We start from the raw sequence: 19,648 nt of genomic DNA on the forward strand, positions 1-19,648 counted from the left end.
GCCTAAAAGAGGAGATGCATGTAAAGCACTAACACGGTACACGCTAGTTATCGTCATAAGGGAATTAGACTGGTTAGATTGGAGGGACAGACCTTGGGTTCAAGGCTGCCTACCAGTGTTTGGGGATTTGTTGGTCCCTGGTCTGTGGCAGTCACTGAAAAGAGTACTAGATGAGGGATCTGGGTGTGAGGTATCTATTATGGTTCACTTCTGGTGAGAAGGAAGAAAGTTGAAGGTGACATCATCTTTCTCCTTAGATGCATTCAGGCAAATTCTACAGTCACTTTTATTTTTGTGGGCAAGGGGTAGAAATTTGAAGAGGGAATCGGAGCAGGTGACTGTGTGTCTGTCAGGTCCTTGGTGGCCTTCAGCACCCACTGGCTTCTGCGTCGTCTGTGTCTGGCTGTGGTGATAATAGGAAACAGATCTTTGTGTGCAGCTGACTTTAAGGAGGTCCTCACTCAGTACTACTCCTTAGGCCTTTAAGGCAGAGTATACGGTCTCTTCCTGGGGGCCCCTATGGGGAGGGGGGCAGGTAGGTGCTGCCGGTGAGGTCAAGCTGGAGAGGGTGAGGGAGGCATAGCATACGCCATCATCCTGTGTGAGAAAGGAAAAGGAAAGGGGTTAGACAGCAGAGGGGGAGGGGTCCCATCCCAAAGCAGCGATCCCACACTACCGACACCACAGTCCCTCTGTTCCTCCCACCCCACCTTCTCCAAACTTCCCTTTCAGGCCCTAGTCTGAGCTGCTTACCTTGGGGTCCCGTTTGGGGTTTGTATGTTGCACTAGAAAAAAATCAAGATGTGCCTGGGTCAGGTCATGGCAGCCAGGGTAGAGAAATCGGCAGGGGGCGCTAGTAGTGAGGTCATCTCTAGGTCAGGACCCAGATTGTGGGGGAGGCATGGGAGAAAGTAGGGTGCTGAGGGCACAGGTATGGGTATGGGGAGGGAGTGTGCGGGGAAGAAGGAAGGCTGGAGAACAGGAATGACAGTGGGCTTACCTTTATTCCCAGTGTTCTCGTATTTCTCCTCCATATTTTGGAAGGATCCCCTGCATGGGAACAGGAGGGAGGGCGGTGTGTCAGAGGCTGGGCAGAAAAGAGTTAACACCTGCTTGGGGTTGTTTCTCTTTCTGGGGGCTCTGTGACCTGCCTGCACATACTGAGAACATGAGGGCAACGGTATGAGGCTCTCAGAAGGAGGCTGCCTGGACAGGGTTGAGGGGCAGTTTGTGGTGTAGCCCTGTCCCTGAGCACTGACTGAGGTGGATTGTTCTAGAAAAGTGGCCTTATTGGAGGGACACAGGAAGGAGAAATAGGAGGGTGAGTTCCCATCCTTTCTGCTGGAGCGCCTCCATTAAAACTGGAGACTGAAAACTGGTGCTCAGGCCTTGGTCCCCAGAGGAAATGCCACCCTGGAGGGGTTTGAGGAGGACAGCTGGCAAGAGTCAGGAGGGGGAGGAAGGAGGGCGGGGCTGCAAGAAGGAAAAGTGTGGAAGTAGAAGAAAAGGATGGAGAAAGGTAAGAGGTGGTTGGTGAGGAGGGAGAGAGGTCAGGAAAGGAAGAGGAACTGGGGCCAGAGGGGAGGGGACCAGGCTGCTCTGAGAAAGGTCAGAGGGTAGAGGAGCTGGAGGCAGAGGATCCTGGTGGCCTTCCCCACGTCACAGGGGAAAAGGACAGATTAAAAGAGGAGCAAGAAAGAGGAAAAAACGTGGAGGAGGTAGGTATGTTTGTCGCCTGAGAATAGGTTTTTGCATCACGCAGAAAAGAATTCAAGAGCAAAGCATAATAAAGTGAAAGCAAGGTTATTCAGGGAGATAACATACTCCACAGACAGAGTGCGGGCCGACTCACTCAGAAGGGAGAGCAGCTTAGGAGATACACATTCCGTGGGCAGAACACGGGCCATCTCCAAAGGTGAGAGGAGAGAGACTGAGGGGTGTGGGAGTGTTTAATTTAAAGTAAAAGTGGATACAGGCTCCACAGACTGAGTGCTGCCCATCTCAGAAGGCAAGAGAGCAACCCTGAGGTGTGGGGCTGTCTGTTTTTATGGGTTCAGTAATTTCATACAGTAATGAATGGGAGGAATACTCATACTACTCTGGGGAAGGGTCAGGGATTTCCAGGAATTGGGCTCCCTGCCCACTTTCTGACCTTTTGTGGTCAGCCTAGGAACTGTCTTGGCACCTGTGGGTGTGCCACGAGGCTCAAGGTCTACTGGAAATTGAGTCTTCCACCATCTTGGAACCAGTTTGTCCTGTCCTCAATTTCTGTGTCATTCCTTCAGTGGTTGTGCCCTGCCCTCTTCCCTCCTTTCTCATGTTCGGGAAGGATGATGTTCAGACGTTCAGGTGGAGAGAAACCAGGATGACCAAGGTGAAAAGCTTAGAAATGAGGACAAAAGGAGGAGGAAAGGGGGTGCCAGAGAAAGACAAAGAGAGCCATTCTGGGAAAGAATCAGAGAAAGGGCTGGTCCACTGTACTTGATTTTTTAAAATGATAGAGCCTCAAGAAGTAAAGAACCTGGCCTGTCAGGGGACATGTGAGGATGTGTACTAAAAAATGCAGGAGGGGATTGGCTGTGAAAGGCTCCCCAGCACTGTTCTCAGAAGGAAACTTCCTGTTTCCCAAACCACTGCCCACCCCCTACCCCCATGAAACTCACTCACCTGGCTGGGGTTCTGGCCTTAGTCTGCAGACCTGTAGGGGGACCAACAGCTTGTCAGTGTGCCATCCACAGAGGCACATCTCCTCCCTGCCTTCTCTGCCCCATCCCACTCTGAGTGCATCCTAGGAGAGACCACAGCTGGGAAGCAGCTGTGCTGAAACCCACCTGGGAAAGAATTGGGACTCAGAGCTGGTACCCAGGTGGCACCCTGAGCCCGCCCACATCTGTCCTGTGTCATCCTCAACACCAATCAGGACAGCAGCTCTTCTCTGCCCCCTGCACCCCTTCACCCTGCCCTCTCTCCTGACCTTTCTCTCTGCTTTCTCTCCCTTCCTTGAACTCCCGGGCATCCCCCAACCTGCTCCTTCCCCTGCTGAGTCCTGGCCCACTCAGCCATTGTCATGGGTACCGCTGCTCCCTCCAGCCCTGACAAGCTAGCTTCTTGGGCTGCCCTTCTGGGTGGCAACTGTTTCTCCCACCTTGTGACCCTTGTGTCTGGAATCCATGTTGACACTGCAGCCCGGTCCCTTCCGCCCCCTTCCACTGGAACCTGTGCTGTCTCCCTGCAGCCCTCACCCTCCACATCCTCCTCAAGTCCTGCAGCAGCATTTCCCAGGGATCTGGCCCCTCGTTCCCACATGTCCTCTCCACCAGCCAGCACCGCCCTGGGAGGTCCCGTCACCCACAGGGACAGCCTTAGCACAGCGGACTCACTCCCCACCCCAGAGTCCAGTGACCTGCTCCACTCAGCCGCATCCTGGACTGGTTTTTGTTTTTTAATCACTGGGACTGAGAGCTCTGACATAGGAAGTGCTAGTGTCATTTTTATGCTACAACTTTCTTTTCTTCCAGCTCTCCTTTGTCATCATCCCTCTATACCTGTGCTTTGACCTCACTGAACTCCTGTCCCTTGGTAAGCTACTTTCTTTCAGGTTATCCAAGCTCCCTGCTGAGCCTTCTCTCCATTTGTGCCCTCACTGGCTCCTTGACCTTTGTTCCCCTGTCCGTCTGCCACACTAAGCTGACAGATTTCCAATCCTGGGTGTGTTCCTAAGCAGAGAATGCTATTTGCTCACCCAATATCCTTTCACTTTTTGTATTCAGTTACAGGACGTTGATTTTATGTGGAATGGTAGGGTGCCCCCTACAGATAGATGAGGGACATATGACTAAATATAGCCAATGAGATGTAAGGGGAAGTTGTGCGTAGGACTTCATGAAGGCTATTTAAAAAGGAGGACTTATACCTGGGGCATGGTCTTTTTGGCCTTTCCTCCATGTTCTTTTTCTTTTTCTTTTTCTTTTTTTAAAATTTTATTGAAGGATAGTAAGTTTACAATGTTGTGTCAATTTCTGGTGTACAGCACAATACTTCAGTCATATAGGAACATACATATAATTGTTTTCATATTTTTTAACCATAAGTTACTACAAGACATTGCATATGGTTCCCTGTGCTATACAGTATAAACTTGTCTTTCTTCCTTGTTCTTGATTCTTGTTTGGATTCAGAAATAATGGCTGGAGTCCTCACAGCCATCTTGGGCCATTAGGCAGCCTTTAGGACAGAAGCCAGTACCCAGGACAGTGAGCAGAAAGGTAAGAGCCTGAGTGCCTAAGAACAGTGCTTCCGCTGTCTGCCTCCAGATCCTTTTATATGAGGGAAACAATAGAACAAAAAACCCTCTGTGTTATTTAACCCACTGTTATTTCTGTTCTCTGGTGCTAGCAGCTGAACAGAACTTCTAACCAATACTTTCTAAAGGTTTCTAAACCTACATGGTTGAATACTGTTGGGGAAAAACATAATCATGTGCATGGATGGTTTTATACATCTTGGCCTCTCATCTGAGTTTAATCCTCAGAAATCATCTTGCATTTCCTTAGTGACTATGTCACATTTTCTCTTCATCTCCAACCCTCATTCTCACTCTCAGGACACAACCACTGTGGTTTTTGCTCCACAGAATTAAAAAAAAATTTTGTATATAGTTTAATTTATCAGTATTTTTATTCATAGTCTTTGGGTTTTATGTCATACTCAGGGTGTTCATCTTCCCTCTATGATTACAAAATAGTCTCACATGCTTTATTCTAGTGCTGGGGTTATTTTTTTCCTTATTTGGATCTTTGATCTCTGTGGAATTTATTTTGGTGCAAATTATGAAATAGGGAGATAACATTACTTTTTCTCAGATGCTACTCCAGCACCATGTATTGAGTTACTCATATTTCCCCACTGATTAAGAAATGCTTCCTCTTAACCTACTAAATTCCATTATATTTGGCTCTGTTTTCATCCTGCCTATATTTGAATTTTTCTATTTTTTTCCATTGCTTTATCTGTTACCTGTCATCTGTTATATGCCAGTTTTGTGTCATTTTAATTATTGTAGCTTAATAATTATAAATGCTAATGCTGATATAGTGCTTACTCTGTGCCAGAATCTATTCTAAATGCTTTTCATTTAGTTGTCATGACAACCTCTATGAAAGTATTATTATTATTCCCATTTTATTGATGAGGAAGTTGAGGCTCGACAAGTAGTATCATTGTGCCAGTATTTACCCAGCCAAGGTGTGAAGTAGGATTTGGCTGCAGACATTCTAGATTCTATGCTCTTCACCTCTGTTCTTCAACTAATCTGATAGTGCTAATCTCCTCTTATTTTAAAATTTCTTTACAGTATTTCAAATCAATTTTGGAGGATTTTGTGGCATAAATAATGAATGCCTCTATCCTTTCATCTCTTTCAATTGTAAATGCATAATCCAGATTTCTGATGGACACCTCTACTCAGATGCCACACACGCTTCTCAAATATAAAATAACCCATACTAAAGAATCATCCTTCTCTCCCAATCATGGTGCTTGACCTTCTATATCCCCTAATATACTTTGTGGTCTCACCATGGCCTCATTCACCCATGTTGAAAACATGGGGCTTATTCCCACTTCCTCGACCATATACCAATCCATTCCCAAGTGCTACTGGTTTTTCCTCTTAAGTTTCTCAGGATCTGGCTGTCTTCCTCCATCCACACTGACACATTCATTAGACTGTTCTCAGCCTGGTCCACTTCCGGCCTCTCCACCACAGTGCGGTGTATCTGCAAGGCCAAGCTGGGTTGCCACTCCGATGCTTCACGTTGCCTCTGGGGTCGAAGGCTCCTGGGTGTGATTTACAGGGTCTTCTTCTCCCTCCTCTCCTGCCTCCTCCACAGCCCTGCGATACTTGCAGTTCCCAGAATAATTTCCTTTCTCTGGAAGGAGAGTGACTTCTACAGCACATTCACCATTTGCCCAGCTAATTCTTTGAAACTATTTGCAGGTATCACTTCCTCTGGGAAGTCCGACTTGATTACACCTCTTTCCTCCCAACTTAACATAGTTCTTCCCAAATGAGTCAATTAGTCCTTGAGGCAACTGTCCCCACCTCTATCCCCCACTGAGTTCCTTGAAAACAGGGCTTATGTCTTACTTATTTTTGCATCTCCAATTATAAATTGGAAAATAGGCATCTGGAAAGTAGGCACCAACCAATGCTTGCTGGGTGGAGCCAACTTCTTGTTCCCTTCTGTTATCTCCTTACTCTTCCCAGGGCATACCCTCCCCTCCTTGTGAACCAAAAGTTAAGACTGAGGAGAAATGATTAAGAGGTAACAACTGGAAAATGATTGGGTTTGCAGAGAGGGATTGGTCTGGAGCAGTGCTTCCCAAACTTAATGGCACACAAATACCATTTGAGGAGACCATTAAAAATTCGAATTCCCAAGCCCAGACCTCAAGCCCAGCAGGGAGCTCCATTTTTAATGGACGCCTATGGTCATTTTGATGTGGGTAGGTTCTGAGAAATACCTAGCTAGGAATCATGGGGAGAGGTTGGAGGTCCTGGACCACTTACCTTTGCTTCTTTTCCACGTGAAGTACACAATCAGCCCCACAATTAATGTTATGAGCACAGCGCCGGCCAGTGCCAACCCAACTGTAGCTCCCATACTCAGAGGCCAAGACTCTGAACTCTGTTTCCCTTCTGAGTCCCCGAGGCCAACTGTGATGGTGGTGGTGGTGGTGGTTGTGGTTGTGGCGGTGGTTGTGATGGTGGCTGAAAAGACATAGGAAACATGCAGATTGTCCCCTGAGGGACTGGAGGTATCTGGGTGAAGCTGTCACATCTTGTTCCCTAATTTGGAGAATATGAGGGGTGGGGAGCAACTCTCTGAAGCTCCTCCATGGGGAGGGGAGTCACAAGGGAAGACCTGGAGGTTTAGAATCCATATCACTCTGTTTAAATCCTGACTACTACTGATCAGTGGTGTGATCCCAGAGCCTCATTTCATCGCCTACAAATAGGGATAACTGAATCGCAAGATTTAAAAAAAAAATTTTATTGTGGTAAAATATATATCACACACAAATTACCATTTTAACCATTTTAAAATGTGCAGTTCAGCGGCATTAAATGCATTCACACTGTTCTGCAACCATTACCACCATCCATCTCCAGAACATTTTCATCTTTCCGAACTGAAACTCTATCCCAGCTAAACACTAACTCCCTAATCCCCTTCCCCCAGCCACTGGCATCCACCATTCTACTTTTTGACGCTAAGAATTTGACTGCTTCTAGGTACTTCTTAGAAGTGGATTCAAATAGTATTTGTCCTTTTACACAAATTGTTTTAATAAGTGAGAAAACATTTGTAAAGCACCTAGTCTATACTGGAAATATATTTTTAAGGTTGAATTAATGTATATTAAACTTTAGTTTCTACAAACAGATCGTATCTTTGTAGATATTTAAGGTACCATTAAAAAATTGATTTAAGCATTTCCAATTCAAGATGGCAGAGTAGTAGGACCACGAGCTAGCCTCTCCTCATGACTACAACAAAACCACAAGTGACTGTTAAACAGCCATTGAAAAAAAGACTGGAACCTAGCAAAAAAGATCGTTTTCAACTGGAAACATAAAAAGGGAACCACAGCAGGACGGTATGAGGGGCATGCTAGCAATATAATAAGGTCCCATATCCCCTGGGTGGGCGACCCACAAAGTGAAGAATAATTAAGTTGCAGAGGCCCTCCCACAGGAGTGAGAATTCTGAGCCCCACGTCAGGCTCCCCAACCAGGAGCTCTGACATTGGGAGGAAAAGACCCCAGGACATCTGGTTTTGAAGGCAAGTGGAGCTTAACTCCAGCAGCTCCATGAGACTGGGGGAAACAGGGACTTCAGTCTCTTGGGAAGGGCATACAGAATCTCATATGTGTGAGGTCCAAGGACAGAGGCAGTGATTTCATAGGAGCCTGGGCCAGACCTGCGTTTTGGTTTTGGAAGTTCCCCTGGGGAGGTAGGGGACAGCTGTGGCTCATCCAGGGACATAAAAGCTGGTGGTGGACATTCTAGGAGTGTTCATCTGCATGAGCTTTCCTGGAGGCTGACATCTTGATTGGATCATTAGCACCAAAACCTAGTCCCACCTAACAGGCTTATGGGCTGGGAAGCCTCAGGCCAAACAACATACTGGTGAGAAGGCAGCCGCACCCATCAGCAGACTTCTGAGCCACAAATGCCTCTAGACACAGCCCTACCCATCAGAGGTCTAGGACCAAGCTTCACCTACTCCTCCTGCCAGGAAACCTGCATAAACCTCCAGTCTAGCCTCATCCACCAGGGGGCAGATACCAGAAGTAAGAAAACAATAATCCCAAAGCCTGTGGAAGGAATCCACAAGCACAGGCCATACTCTACACTGGGACCAGCTGGACTTTGGCCCTTGGATGACAAGAGAGGAGTGTACTGCTGGGACGCATAGGACATCTCTCACAAAGGGCCACCTTTCCAAGATCGAGAAATATAACTAACCTACATAAAAATACAAATAGAAAGATAGACAGGATGAGGCAGCAGAGAAATATCTTTCAGGCCAAGACACAATAAAATTCCAGAAGAAGAAATAAGTCATGATGAGATAGGCAATCTGTCTGAGAAGAGTTTAGAGTAATGATGGTGAAGATATTCAGAGAACTCAGAAGGAGTATAGATGCACATGAGGAAGTTCTTGGCAAAGGGTAGGAAAATATAAAGAATACCCAAACAGAGTTGAAAAAATTATGGAAAAGAGTAACACACTAGAAGGAACCAAAACAGACTAAATGAGGCAGAAGAACAGATCAGTGAGCTAGAAGACAGATTAGTGGAAATCACTACTGCAGAACAGAAAAAAGAATGAAAAGAGATGAGGATAGTTTGAGAGAACTCTGGGACAACATGAAGTGCACTAATATTCACATTATACAGGTCCCAGAAAGAGAAGAGAGAAAGGACCTGAGAAAAATTTTTAAGAGATAATAACCAAAAATTTACCTAACTTGGGAAAGGAAACAGTCACCCAAGTCCAGGAAGCACAGAGAGTTCCACACAGGATCAACCCAAAGAGGAACACACCAAAGCACAAAGTAATCAAACTGACAAAAATTAAGGATAAGGAGATAATATTAAAATCAGCAAGAGAAAAGCAGCACATAACATACAAGGGATCTCCCAAGAGGTTATCAGCTGATTTTTTCAGCAGAAACTACAGGCCAGAAGGGAGTGGCATGATACATTTAAAGTGATGAAAAGGGAAAACGTACAACCAAGAATACTCTATCCAGAAAGGCTCTTGTTCAGGTTTGATGGAGAAATCAAAAGCTTCACGGATAAACAAAAGCTAAAAGAATTCAGCACAACCAAACCAGCTTTACAACAAATGTTAAAGGAACTTCTCTAGTCATCAAACCATAAGAGGAAAAAAAAAAAAAAAAAGAAGAAAGAGAAAAAAACAGACCTACAAAAGATTGCTTTGGCAACTCAGGTCTTTTATGGTTCTATATAAATTTTAGATTTATTTGTTCTAGTTCTGTGAAAGGTTTTGTGAGTATCTTGACGGAAGATTGCACTGGGTCTGTGGATTGCTTTGGGCAGTATGGCCATTTTGATAGTGTTGATTATTCTGGTCCAAGAGCACAAGATATCTTTCCATTTCTTTGTATAATCTTCAATTTCCTTCATTGATGTTTTACAGTTTTTGGAGTATAGGTAACCTCCTTGGTTAAGTGTTTTTCTGGGTGTTTTGTTGTTTTTGATACAATGGAAATGTTTCTGCCAGTTACAAAATTCTTGTTTTTGAAGTGCAAAAAAAACAACAGTGAATGAAGGGCCACAAATGGCAAAATACCCTTCTTTTTTATGGGTGAGTTGTATTCCATTGCATATATGTGCTACATCTTCTTTGTCCATTCGTCTATTGATGTACACTTTGGATGCTTCCATGTCTTGACAGTTCTAAATAGTGGGGCTAATAATAGCCTGGTGTATGTATTTTTTTGAATTAATTTTTTTGTTTTTCTTGGATATATGCACAGGAGTGGAATTGCTGGGTCATATTTTATTTTTAGGTTTCTATTTTTAGGTTTTTTGAGAAGCGTCCATATTGTTTTCCATGGTGGCCACACCAGTTTACATTCCTACCAAAAGTGTACAGGGGTTCCCTTTTCTCCACATCCTTGTCAACATTTGTTATTTGTGTTCTTTTGGTGATCACCATTCTGACAGCTGTGAAATGATGTCTCATGATTTTGATCTGCATTTCCCTGGTATTAGTGATGTTAAGCAACTTTTCATGTTCCTGTTGGCCATCTGCATTTCCTCTTTTGGAAAAATGTTCAGTTCTTCTGCCCATATTTTAAATGGGTTGTTTGCTTGCTTTTTAACTGAAGTACAGTTGATTTAAAATGTTGTATTAGTTTCTGGTGTAGAGCATGGATGGACTTGGAGGGCATTATGCTAAGTGAAATAAGTCAGAGAAAGACCAATACTATATCACTTACATATGGAATCTAAAAATCCTTTCTGCTCTGTCTTCAAGGATAACCAGCGTCTGGCGACTTCTCACCCACCACTGCCATCACCCTAATGTAGTCACATCATCTCCCACTGGTCTTCCTGCTTTGACCTTAATCATTTATGTAGTCTGATTCTACACGCAGCAGTCAGAGGGACCCTTTTACTGTCCCACCTCACAGCCTTTGCCCTATTGAGTGGAACATTCTCCAGACCTCTCCCTCACTTCCTACATGTCTGTGCCTTGGCTGGAGTTTTCTGCTGGCTTCTCCAGATTTCTCCCTAGCCCCTCTCCACTCTGCTTTGTGCCTTTGGAGGCTGGTCTTGGTGGACTCCAGCCATGCACTCTCTCACCCACTGGTTCCTATTCAGTGGCCAATGGGAGTCACCAGCAGGAGATGAGGGAGAGGAGGGTAAGTCAGGACATAGCTCTTGGCCCCCTCCCTGAAAAACATTGTATTAGTCAGGGTTCTCCAGAGAAACAAGTACCAATAGGATATATAGAGAGAAACAGAATTAGTCTTATTATGAGGAGTTGGCTCACACTATTATGACAGCTGGTAAGTCCCATGATCTGCCATCAGCAAGGGGGAGGCCCCGGAAAACCAGTGGTGTCGTTCCAGTCCAAACCCAAAGGCCTGAGAACCAGGAGAGGGTAATGGTGTAAGTCCCAGTTTGATTCCAAAGGCCTGAGAACCAGTTCTGATTCCTGGGGACAGGAGAAGATGGACTTCCCAGCTCAAGTGGAGGGCAAATTTGCCCTTCCTCCCCTTTTTCATTCTATTCAGGCCCTCAAGGGATTGGATGATGCCCACCCACTGCTAATCTCTTCCAGACTCAACTTCACAGACACACTCAGAAATCATGTCTGAGGGTCCCTTAGCCCAGTCAAGTGGACACAGCAAACTAACCATCATGGGCCTGTGGACTCTCTCTCCCCAGAGGCCACATTTCCTCTCTGGGTCCCAGTATCTACATCCTCCCCTGCTCCTTAGGCCTGTGGTTGGTCCCAGATTTCTCACCTCCCTGACTGGTTTCCCTACCCTGTTCCCCTCTCAAAACTCTTCTCAGTTACCCTGTCTGAGCAGCTGCTTCCTGCCGGGACCCTGACGAATGTCCCAGAGGCCTTCCCTGTTCCATCTGAATAAAGCAGCACCCCCAGCACCTCTATCCCCCCAATTCTGCTTCATTTTCCTCCTTTTCTCTTCTCACCACCACCACCACCTGACACACAGACAGAATTAACTTGTTTGCTTTTTTTGTGGTTTTCTTTCTACACTCAAGTGTAAGTTCCATCACTGAGGACATTTTTGTTTTGTTGTAACTGCTGTTTCTCCAGTTCCCAGAGTAGGACCTGACCCATAGCAGGCACTCAATCAGTATTTGTTATTTCATTTGTTAAGTGAATGAATAAAATATTTTCCCTTGGAATTTCAAGGTATTCAACTGCTGTCTTCCAGCTTCTTCTATTGCTATGAGACAGCCATAGCCACTCTGATTCCTGAATCTCTGTATGTGGCCTGTTTCTTTCCTCCTTGGAAATTTGTTGGATCTTTTTATCCCTGGTGTTTTGAAATTTCATGTTGCAGGGCCCTGAAGTAGGTCTTTTTATCTTACCCATTTTGCTGGGCTCTTTTGTTCTGGAAAATGTCTAGAGTAATTTTGTAGTTATTTTCTTCCCCATGGCCTTCTTTCTTCCCTGTTTTTAAAGCTCCCATTTATTCAGAGGTGCAACCTCTTGGACCAATTCTCAATTTTTCTTATCCTGCCTTCTATATTATATTTCTATGGCCGCTGTAACAAATTGCCACAAACTGGGCAACTCTAAACAACAGGAGTTTACTCTCACAGTTCTGGAAGTCAGAAATCAAGGTGTCACCTTGGCTGCACTCACTCAGGAGGCTCTGGGGGAGGGTCTGTTTCTTGATTCTTCCTGCTTCTGGTGGCTGCTTCACTCCAGTCTCTATGCCTCCGTGGTCATACTGACTTCTCTTCCGTCTGTGTCAAATCTCCCACTGCCTCTCTCTTATACTTTTATTAGCATTTAAGGCCCACCCAGATAATCCCAGTTAACCATCTCATCTCAAAATCCTTACCTGAATCACATCTGCAACCATGTAAGGTACTATTCACAGGTTCTGGGGATTAGGATGTGGGCATAGCTTTTGGGGGCTTTTGCAGAGGGCTGCTGTTCAACCCACTACAGTATCCAAATCTTTGACCTTTTGTTCTACCTTCTGAGAGATTTCCACAAACTTCATCTTTTAATCATTTATTAAGTTTTCCATCTTTGCTAGTAATCTCTAACTTCTAGGAGTTTTTTCATTTGTAAAGCACTCTTTCTTGTTACATGCATGTGATCTCTTAAGGATGATATTTAAAATTTTCAGTCTCCCTCCATTGTTTTGGTTTCTTTTCCAGATTCTTTCCCCCCCTGATTATTTTGCTCTCTGTGTTTCATGGGGAAAGCTTTTGTTAAGTGTTTAATTTAATAATTTAAAAACAGAATCTCTAGTCTCTAGCATCCTGGGTGCAGCTGAGGCAAGGGTACAATCCTCAGTGCAGGGGATTTGCTGCAAGGCTGAGACCCCAATCTCTCTGCCCTAAGGCCCCGGCAAGCAGAAAGCTGTACTAGTTGGAAGCTGTGTGTGTGTGATGGCAGAAAGTGCTAGTGGGCTATAGAGTGATCTGTTAGATTTTTAGATCTTTCTCAGGCCCATCAGATAGATTTTTCAGAGAAGAATCTTGTGATCTTATGTCCTTGGTGGGGTAGGAGGCAGCAGCCTGGCTGCCTGCATCCTGGGGAGCATCCAAGAGGGTTGAAGTGTTTCGGGTCTCGTCAGTTCACCAAATCCAGTTTTAAGGACAGAACCCTTGCTGCCAGTTATGCCCAGGGTACTTCCCCCAGAGTTTTTGTGCCAGTTTTGCCAGAAAGGATAACCCTCCACCTTCTGCTGGGGTGGGGGATGGGGATATGGAGGTTTTCCTGCTTCTTAAATAGATTTTCAACTAGTCCTCTAGTTTTCAGACCCCCTTCCACACCCACGGTCAGGTGTACTAGGGGACTGCTGGCCCTGTAAGGGGTTTTGTAGTGTACATTGCCTGCCTTCTGGGTTTCCCCACTGCTGGCTTAGGGTTTAGCTCCTCTGGTCTCTTGAACCAGTTACAGTCCTGTCTGTTTCCAGCTTCCCAAATTTTGTTTTTTTCCACCTAGTTCACATATATTTTGCCCTCGTGGATTTTTGTCTTAAAAAATTCCTTTTACTGTCATTTTAGTAGATTTTGGGAGGGAGTGGAGGTAAATATGTACATATAATCCACCATCTTGGTCAAAATTTATATATTACCTTTAGAATGAATATTATAATAAAGTAAACATTTTTAAAACATTGCACATTAATCATAAAAATAAAGGATATAGAGGAAAAGTCTTGTGAGACCATTTCTATGGTCTTTGGAAGAACACTACCTAGATTTACTGAGGGACTTAAAACAGGACCGCTTCCTGGGTGAGAAGACTCTACATTAGATTCTGATTTCAGTTTCTGTCCAGTGCTTTATAGGTTTAATGTAATGCTGATTCTAAAAAAATCAATATGAGTGTTTTTCTAGGAACTTGGCAAACTTACTCTAACATTTATATGGAAGAATAGGCAGGCAACAATAATAAAGTTTTTGAGGAAGAAGTAACGTGATTCTGATGGAAAAAGTCTTATCAGTACTTGAAACCTGATAAAGGTACAGTAACTAAAACAGTGTGGTACTGATATAAGACAACAAGACCAGTGAAACAGAGCAGACAGACCAGAAATGGATGCTATTCTACAAAAGAACCTAGAACCTAGAATCAATGGAGAAAAAGTACTCAGTAAGTTGAATGAGGGCAGCTGATTTGTTTCTTGGTACAAAGATCAACTTAGTTCTTTACCTCATACCGTATACCACAATAAATTAGTTGATTTTTAGTTTTCTAAAAAATTATCTACAGACCACACATTGTCTTATTGCCTGTGCCTGGGAGAGACCTCCTCCCCAACCCTGGAGACAGATACACCGAGGTTCAAATTCCTACCCCTCACTGAGTAAGAGAGGAAGGTGTGTTAATGCAACACGTCCATTATTAGGTTAAATATAGGTCAAGACAAGATGATCAGGTCAGTAAGTGAGGTCCAGCGGCTAATGGTTAAGAGAGGAGGCTCTGGAGTTAAATTGGAGCCAAATCCCACCCCTACCGGGTGTGACTTTGAGCAGGTGTTTGCTCTGCCAGCCTCAGTTTCCCTTCCTGTAGTGGGAGGATGACAGCAGTAGCGACTGTTACTGGGGGTCGTGGGGAAGGTTAGTGAGGCTGGTGCTACTGGGTCGTTCAGCCGGGACGCAGTGCACAGCAAGCGGGAGCTGCCGTTACTGCTGCTGCTGCCACCTCTTCATGACCAGGACCCAGGAGCAAGCTCAGAGTGGACAGCAGGGACAGTGTGACCAGAACAACACGGGAGAGGTGGGGGGAGGGTGCGAGAGACAAGGAGGGTAAAGAGGGTGGAGGCAGGGGAAGAGGAGGTGGGAAAGAGAGGAAAGAGATGGGACGGGGGTGGGAGCACCGAGAGCCATGTTCTGGGCAGCCGAGCAGGAGAAGGAAGTGGGGAGACTGGGAAACAGGTGATGGGGAGTTGCCAGGAGACAGAGCCCCTCGGGGCACCATCGGGTATCTACTGTGTGTGCCGGGCTGAGCTCCTGGCTGTGGGGAGACACAGATATGGGGTATGTGGGGCTCCGCACATGGACACATGACAAAGGGGAGACAGGCACATCCTGAAGATGTCAGGTCACCTGGAGGATGTGGGGCAGGGCCAGGGGCAGGGTGGAGCCCCAACTTGGAGCAGGAAGGGAGGACAGCTGGGGGCCAGGAAGGTGCTGAGGCCTGGGGGTGGCAGAGGGGCTGGTCTGGAAGAGCAGAGAGGATTTTGATAGAAGAGTCAGGAAAAGGAGACCAGGCTGGGGAACGAGGCATCAGTGGCCTCCAAGAGCCTCAGACAGGACAGCTGGACTCACCCCGGGTGATGATGAGTTGGGTCCCCTCAATGGACTGCCACACCTTCTCGCCATATTGCCGTGTGTTCAACTTCACCCGGCAGAAGTACACGGCCTGGTCCCGCATCCGCAGGTTCCGGATCTGGAGGGAGCCGTTCTTGCAACCCTCTGTCCAGTTCAGGAAGAGCCGGTTCTTGAAATTCTTATGAGTGAAATGCGGAGTTGTGTTGTAGATGAACTGCCCATGGAAGTGTTTCCATCTCCAGGATATTCTCACTTTGGGAACCTTGTCTAAGTCCCAGGGGTAATAGAAGGAGAAGGGGATGTGGATGGAGCCGCCCTCGGGGGCTGAGAGAGAATTTGGTTGGTTCATCCCAAAGTCATAGTTTGGACTGTGTTCTGCCTGGCGACCTAGAGGAACGAGGGAGAGGGAGAGACTCTGAAGCCACCAGGAGAGATGAAGAAGGTGACCCCAGACCGTCCGGCACCCTCACCTACAGGCGGGTGTGTGACAGTGGCAGGACTGGCCCTCTGGCCTGGGTGTGCCCCTCTCCGGGCTCGGGGTAGGGAGGAGCGTGAGGGGTTGGGGGCATCCAGCACTGTGGGACCAGCCCTTTGTTGGGGGTGGGAGCCTGGCCGGCAACCCCAGGAGACCCCTTCTACAGACACCCGGCCACGGCCCCTCCCCGGGGTGCCCCCAGGCCCTGGGCAGAGCAGGACAGGCCTGGGCACTCACCAGCCTGCGGAGATGCCGGCGGCAGCAGCAGCAGCAGGGGCAGCAGCAGGGCCAGACCCATGGCCTTGCCCTCTTCCTGGGATGAGAAGACAAGCAGAGACCTCAAGGCCCAAGGGGAGGCCGGTGGAGGGGCCGCCTGGGGGGAGTCTCAGCACCAGAAGGGCGAGGTCAGGCTCCCTCAGGACTGGGGTTGGGGGGAGCCTTCCCTGAACCGCCCACCCCGGCAGTGACTGGCACTTCCTTTATCAATCTGGCTTCTTCTTTTCCTATGTTGCAAAAGGGCCTCCGTGTGGTCAGCGCGCAGGGAGCGTGGTCTCGGCCTCCCAGCCCCCAGCTTCACGCTGAGGGGCCCGGTCCCGCCCTGGGCCAGCTGGGGCCGCTCCTCTCTCCGCCCAGCTCCCTGCCTCCGCACCCCCTCGGCACCTCCTTAGGAGTCAGTCGCTGTGTCTCTGGGTGTCTGTCCCTCCTTTTCTCTGGTTCTCTGAGAGTCTCTCTCATCGCAGCGGAGGGGCGGCAGCAGGACCGGCTCAGGCAGGAGGTGGGCGGCCATGAGTCCCTGCCCAGCTGCAGCCCCTCAGAGAGGAGGAGGAGGAGGGAGCCGCTGGTGGTCAGAGCCTCAGCCCCCAGCCCAGGCACCAGGGGCACCCGGCTGGCTCTTGGTCCCTCTCCCTTTGGGCGGGGGCTCCCCTGCTGTCTCCCCTGCAGTCCCCAGGCAGAACCAAGGCCCACCAGGCCCCTCCCCCTGGTCTGCCCCCTTGTGCAGTTGCACACCCTCCCCGAGTGAGTTTACGGGGTGAGACTGGGCTCACCTTCCCACCCATCGGAGAGTGGGCCTTCCGGGGGCCACGCCTCCGCCCACGGATGCAGGACAGGTTCTGCAGGGCCCTCTGTCCTCTCTCTGCACATGGAAACAGGGGCTCAGAGAAGTCTTGCCCCCCATCCAGGACTGGAGTGGCAGGGCCGGGACTGGAGCTCCAGTCTTGCTGAGCCCACAGAGCCTCCTTCTCCTTCTGGATGCTTCCTCCTGGTTGCTGCACAGAGTCTCTGGGCCTCAACTTCTGAGTGCAGAGCTGTGGGGGGTGAGCGCCAGGAGGCTGTATTGTAATAATGCTCCTCAGGGGATTCCCTCCACAGCTGTGAGACCCTGGCTACTCCAGACCCTTCCCTGGACAGAGGGGATGAAGCCTCAGAGCAGCCATGAGTCATCCTGGTGACAGTCCCTGGGACCATGTCTGATGGAGGCCACTGCCAGCTTGGGACTGGTGGTGGAGGTGCTGAGGGATGGGGGCTGGGACCTTTGGTGACCCTTGGGGCTGGCTGCGAAGGAGGCTCTGCTCCGCCCTCCCCAGGGTGAGGTTGGCATTGGCTTGAGAGCAGGCTGTGGGGGTAGGGTGGGGAGGACACGATTTCAGCAGAGGAAGTGGCCTCAGTGCTGGAGGTGGAAGCAAGCAGACTGACTTCCTTTCTCCTTTTCTCAGTTTCCCCCTAATTTTAATAGTTTTCTTCCATGATTTCCCATGGTTGGCCCAGGCACCCTCTGCCCTCTATCTGGCCTCTTCCCAGGCCCAAGAAGAGAGGTTCTGCATTTTCATGGAACCCTCTTGTTTGAGTCAGGCCTTAAATATCCAGTTTGTCATTTTCAGCTTTACAACATTCTGTGATGGGCGAATGCTTACCTCCATTTTAACCATGAGGGGAAACTGAGGCGCAGAGCCTTAATATCATGGAGCCCTCTGGGCTGTGAAAGGTGCTTGTGCGGAATTGGTAACAGCTGAAAAGGGGGTCAGAAGAGAGGACAAGGGACCTGCTGGCTTCTTGGCAGGGCCTCCAGAGCATTCTTGCCATGTGTGTGGGGTGACACATGGTTCCCTTCCTGCCTTACCCCACTAACTTGGGACCTGGAAAGTCTCCTCCCTGCCAGGCCACCCAAGGGGGTAGGTGGACCCCACCAGGGGACACCACTGCTCATTCTGTTGGGCAGCACAGAACTTTTACAAAGCAGGTTCTGGGTAACTTTTGTAGAGCACCTGCAGGCCAGGTGCCCTCAGGCCCTGCTGCTTCCACATAAGGGCTCCCTAGGTCCTCCTCGCTTTCTCCCAAGCGTCCACCTCCCTCATTGACCACATCCACCACTGCCCCAGCCCCTCCCCCTCCGTGGCACCCCACCCTGCTCCTACTTGCCCTCCCAAGATTGGGGACGAGGCAAAGACGTGTGTTCTCACTACCTGCATTCATTGTGCTGGAAGGTTCGAGCCCATGAAATAAGGCAAGAAACACAAATGAGATTTCTGTAACTATATTTTCTTAGATTCTGCATTTATCTGTTTGGCTTGCACTCACCACAGGGCTAATCGGAATAACTGTATTTTCTAATTTTCCGTGTTCTTGATGCTGTGACATCTGCGGCCTCACGGCCCAAGGAGCTGCTGCCCCTCCCAGGACCAGCTAATTCTTAGAGACAGCAAAGGGCTGTCCTGGGAGCATGCCCTTCATATGCACACCAACCACTCCAGGGTCCTTACTCTAACCCATCTCCTTTATCTACCTCACACATCAAGCCAATATTTCCCCTGCCCTAAGTCAACGCAGGGCCAGGTACCAGACAACTAAGGACAGAGTGTATAGTCCAAACCTACCAGAATTATTCAAACTAGCCAATCCTAAACTGTCTCCCTGTCCTGCCTTGCTTTTCCCGCAGAAAACATAATAAAGAATGTGTTTTCTTCATCCTCATTCTTGTTTCTGCCTCCTGAATGACGCTGGTGCTTCCCCACCACCAGTGTACCCTCTGCCTCTGGGAAATGTAAGTAATAAAAATCTTCTTTCAATGGCATTAAGCTTTCTGAGTCATCACTCAAGTCGTCTCTATAAATTAAAACCCTGCAGGTACAATAATTGAGACAAAAGGCATCCAGATTGGAAAGGAAGAAGTAAAAACTGTCTTTATTCACAGATGACTCGGTTGTTTATGCAGAAGATCCAACGGAACATACAAAAAAGCTACCAGAACCATTAGTGGGTTAAGCAAATTTGTAGGATACGAGATCAGTACACAAAACTCAGCTGTGTTTCTCTATACTAACAACAAAGAATCGGGAACTGAAATGAAAACAAGGCCAGCTACAATAATATCAAAGACATGAAATATGTAGGAATAAATATGATGGGAAGTGTGCAAGATCTGAACACTGAAAATGTGAGATATTGTTGAGAAAAATTAAAGGTGAGTAAATGGAGATTTCATGAGAAGACTCAGTATTGTTAAGATCCCAATTTTCCTTCAAAAATATGTAGATTTAACATAATCTCAATAAAAATCCTAGTAGGTTTTCTT

At 47.5% G+C, this 19,648-nt stretch overlaps 2 protein-coding genes across 2 annotated transcripts in view; one reads left to right on the forward strand and one right to left on the reverse strand.

The window, feature by feature from the left end:
• The window catches only part of ZCWPW1 (zinc finger CW-type and PWWP domain containing 1), a 43,946-nt gene extending 24,839 nt beyond the window's left edge, over nucleotides 1-19,107 (forward strand). The window contains exon 18 of the mRNA XM_032459718.1: nucleotides 19,013-19,107. Coding sequence (XP_032315609.1) covers nucleotides 19,013-19,071 — 59 coding nt within the window. The 3' untranslated portion in view covers nucleotides 19,072-19,107. The remainder of the gene's footprint in view (nucleotides 1-19,012) is intronic.
• Nucleotides 251-17,536, reverse strand: LOC106731089 (paired immunoglobulin-like type 2 receptor alpha). Its single transcript, XM_032459719.1, has 7 exons — nucleotides 16,315-17,536; nucleotides 15,600-15,989; nucleotides 6,572-6,772; nucleotides 2,668-2,698; nucleotides 1,001-1,050; nucleotides 754-785; nucleotides 251-597 (listed from the first exon to the last, which is right to left on the reverse strand). Exons 1-7 carry the CDS (start codon nucleotides 16,373-16,375, stop codon nucleotides 475-477), a joined length of 888 nt encoding a protein of 295 aa, XP_032315610.1. The 5' UTR covers nucleotides 16,376-17,536; the 3' UTR covers nucleotides 251-474.
• Nucleotides 19,108-19,648: the final 541 nt, after the last annotated feature.

Source organism: Camelus ferus, chromosome 18 (genome assembly GCF_009834535.1).
Source record: "Camelus ferus isolate YT-003-E chromosome 18, BCGSAC_Cfer_1.0, whole genome shotgun sequence".
NCBI lineage: Eukaryota > Metazoa > Chordata > Mammalia > Artiodactyla > Camelidae > Camelus > Camelus ferus.

Excerpts from the sequence above, each read along its gene's own strand:
- LOC106731089 (XM_032459719.1), bottom strand. The coding sequence starts at position 16,375 with ATGGGTCTGGCCCTGCTGCTGCCCCTGCTGCTGCTGCTGCCGCCGGCA. Across the intron at positions 6,773-15,599 it reads CCAACTCATCATCACCCGGG|CCACCATCACAACCACCGCC; the intron begins GTGAGTCCAGCT and ends ATGTCTTTTCAG. Across the intron at positions 2,699-6,571 it reads CACGTGGAAAAGAAGCAAAG|GTCTGCAGACTAAGGCCAGA; the intron begins GTAAGTGGTCCA and ends GTCCCCCTACAG.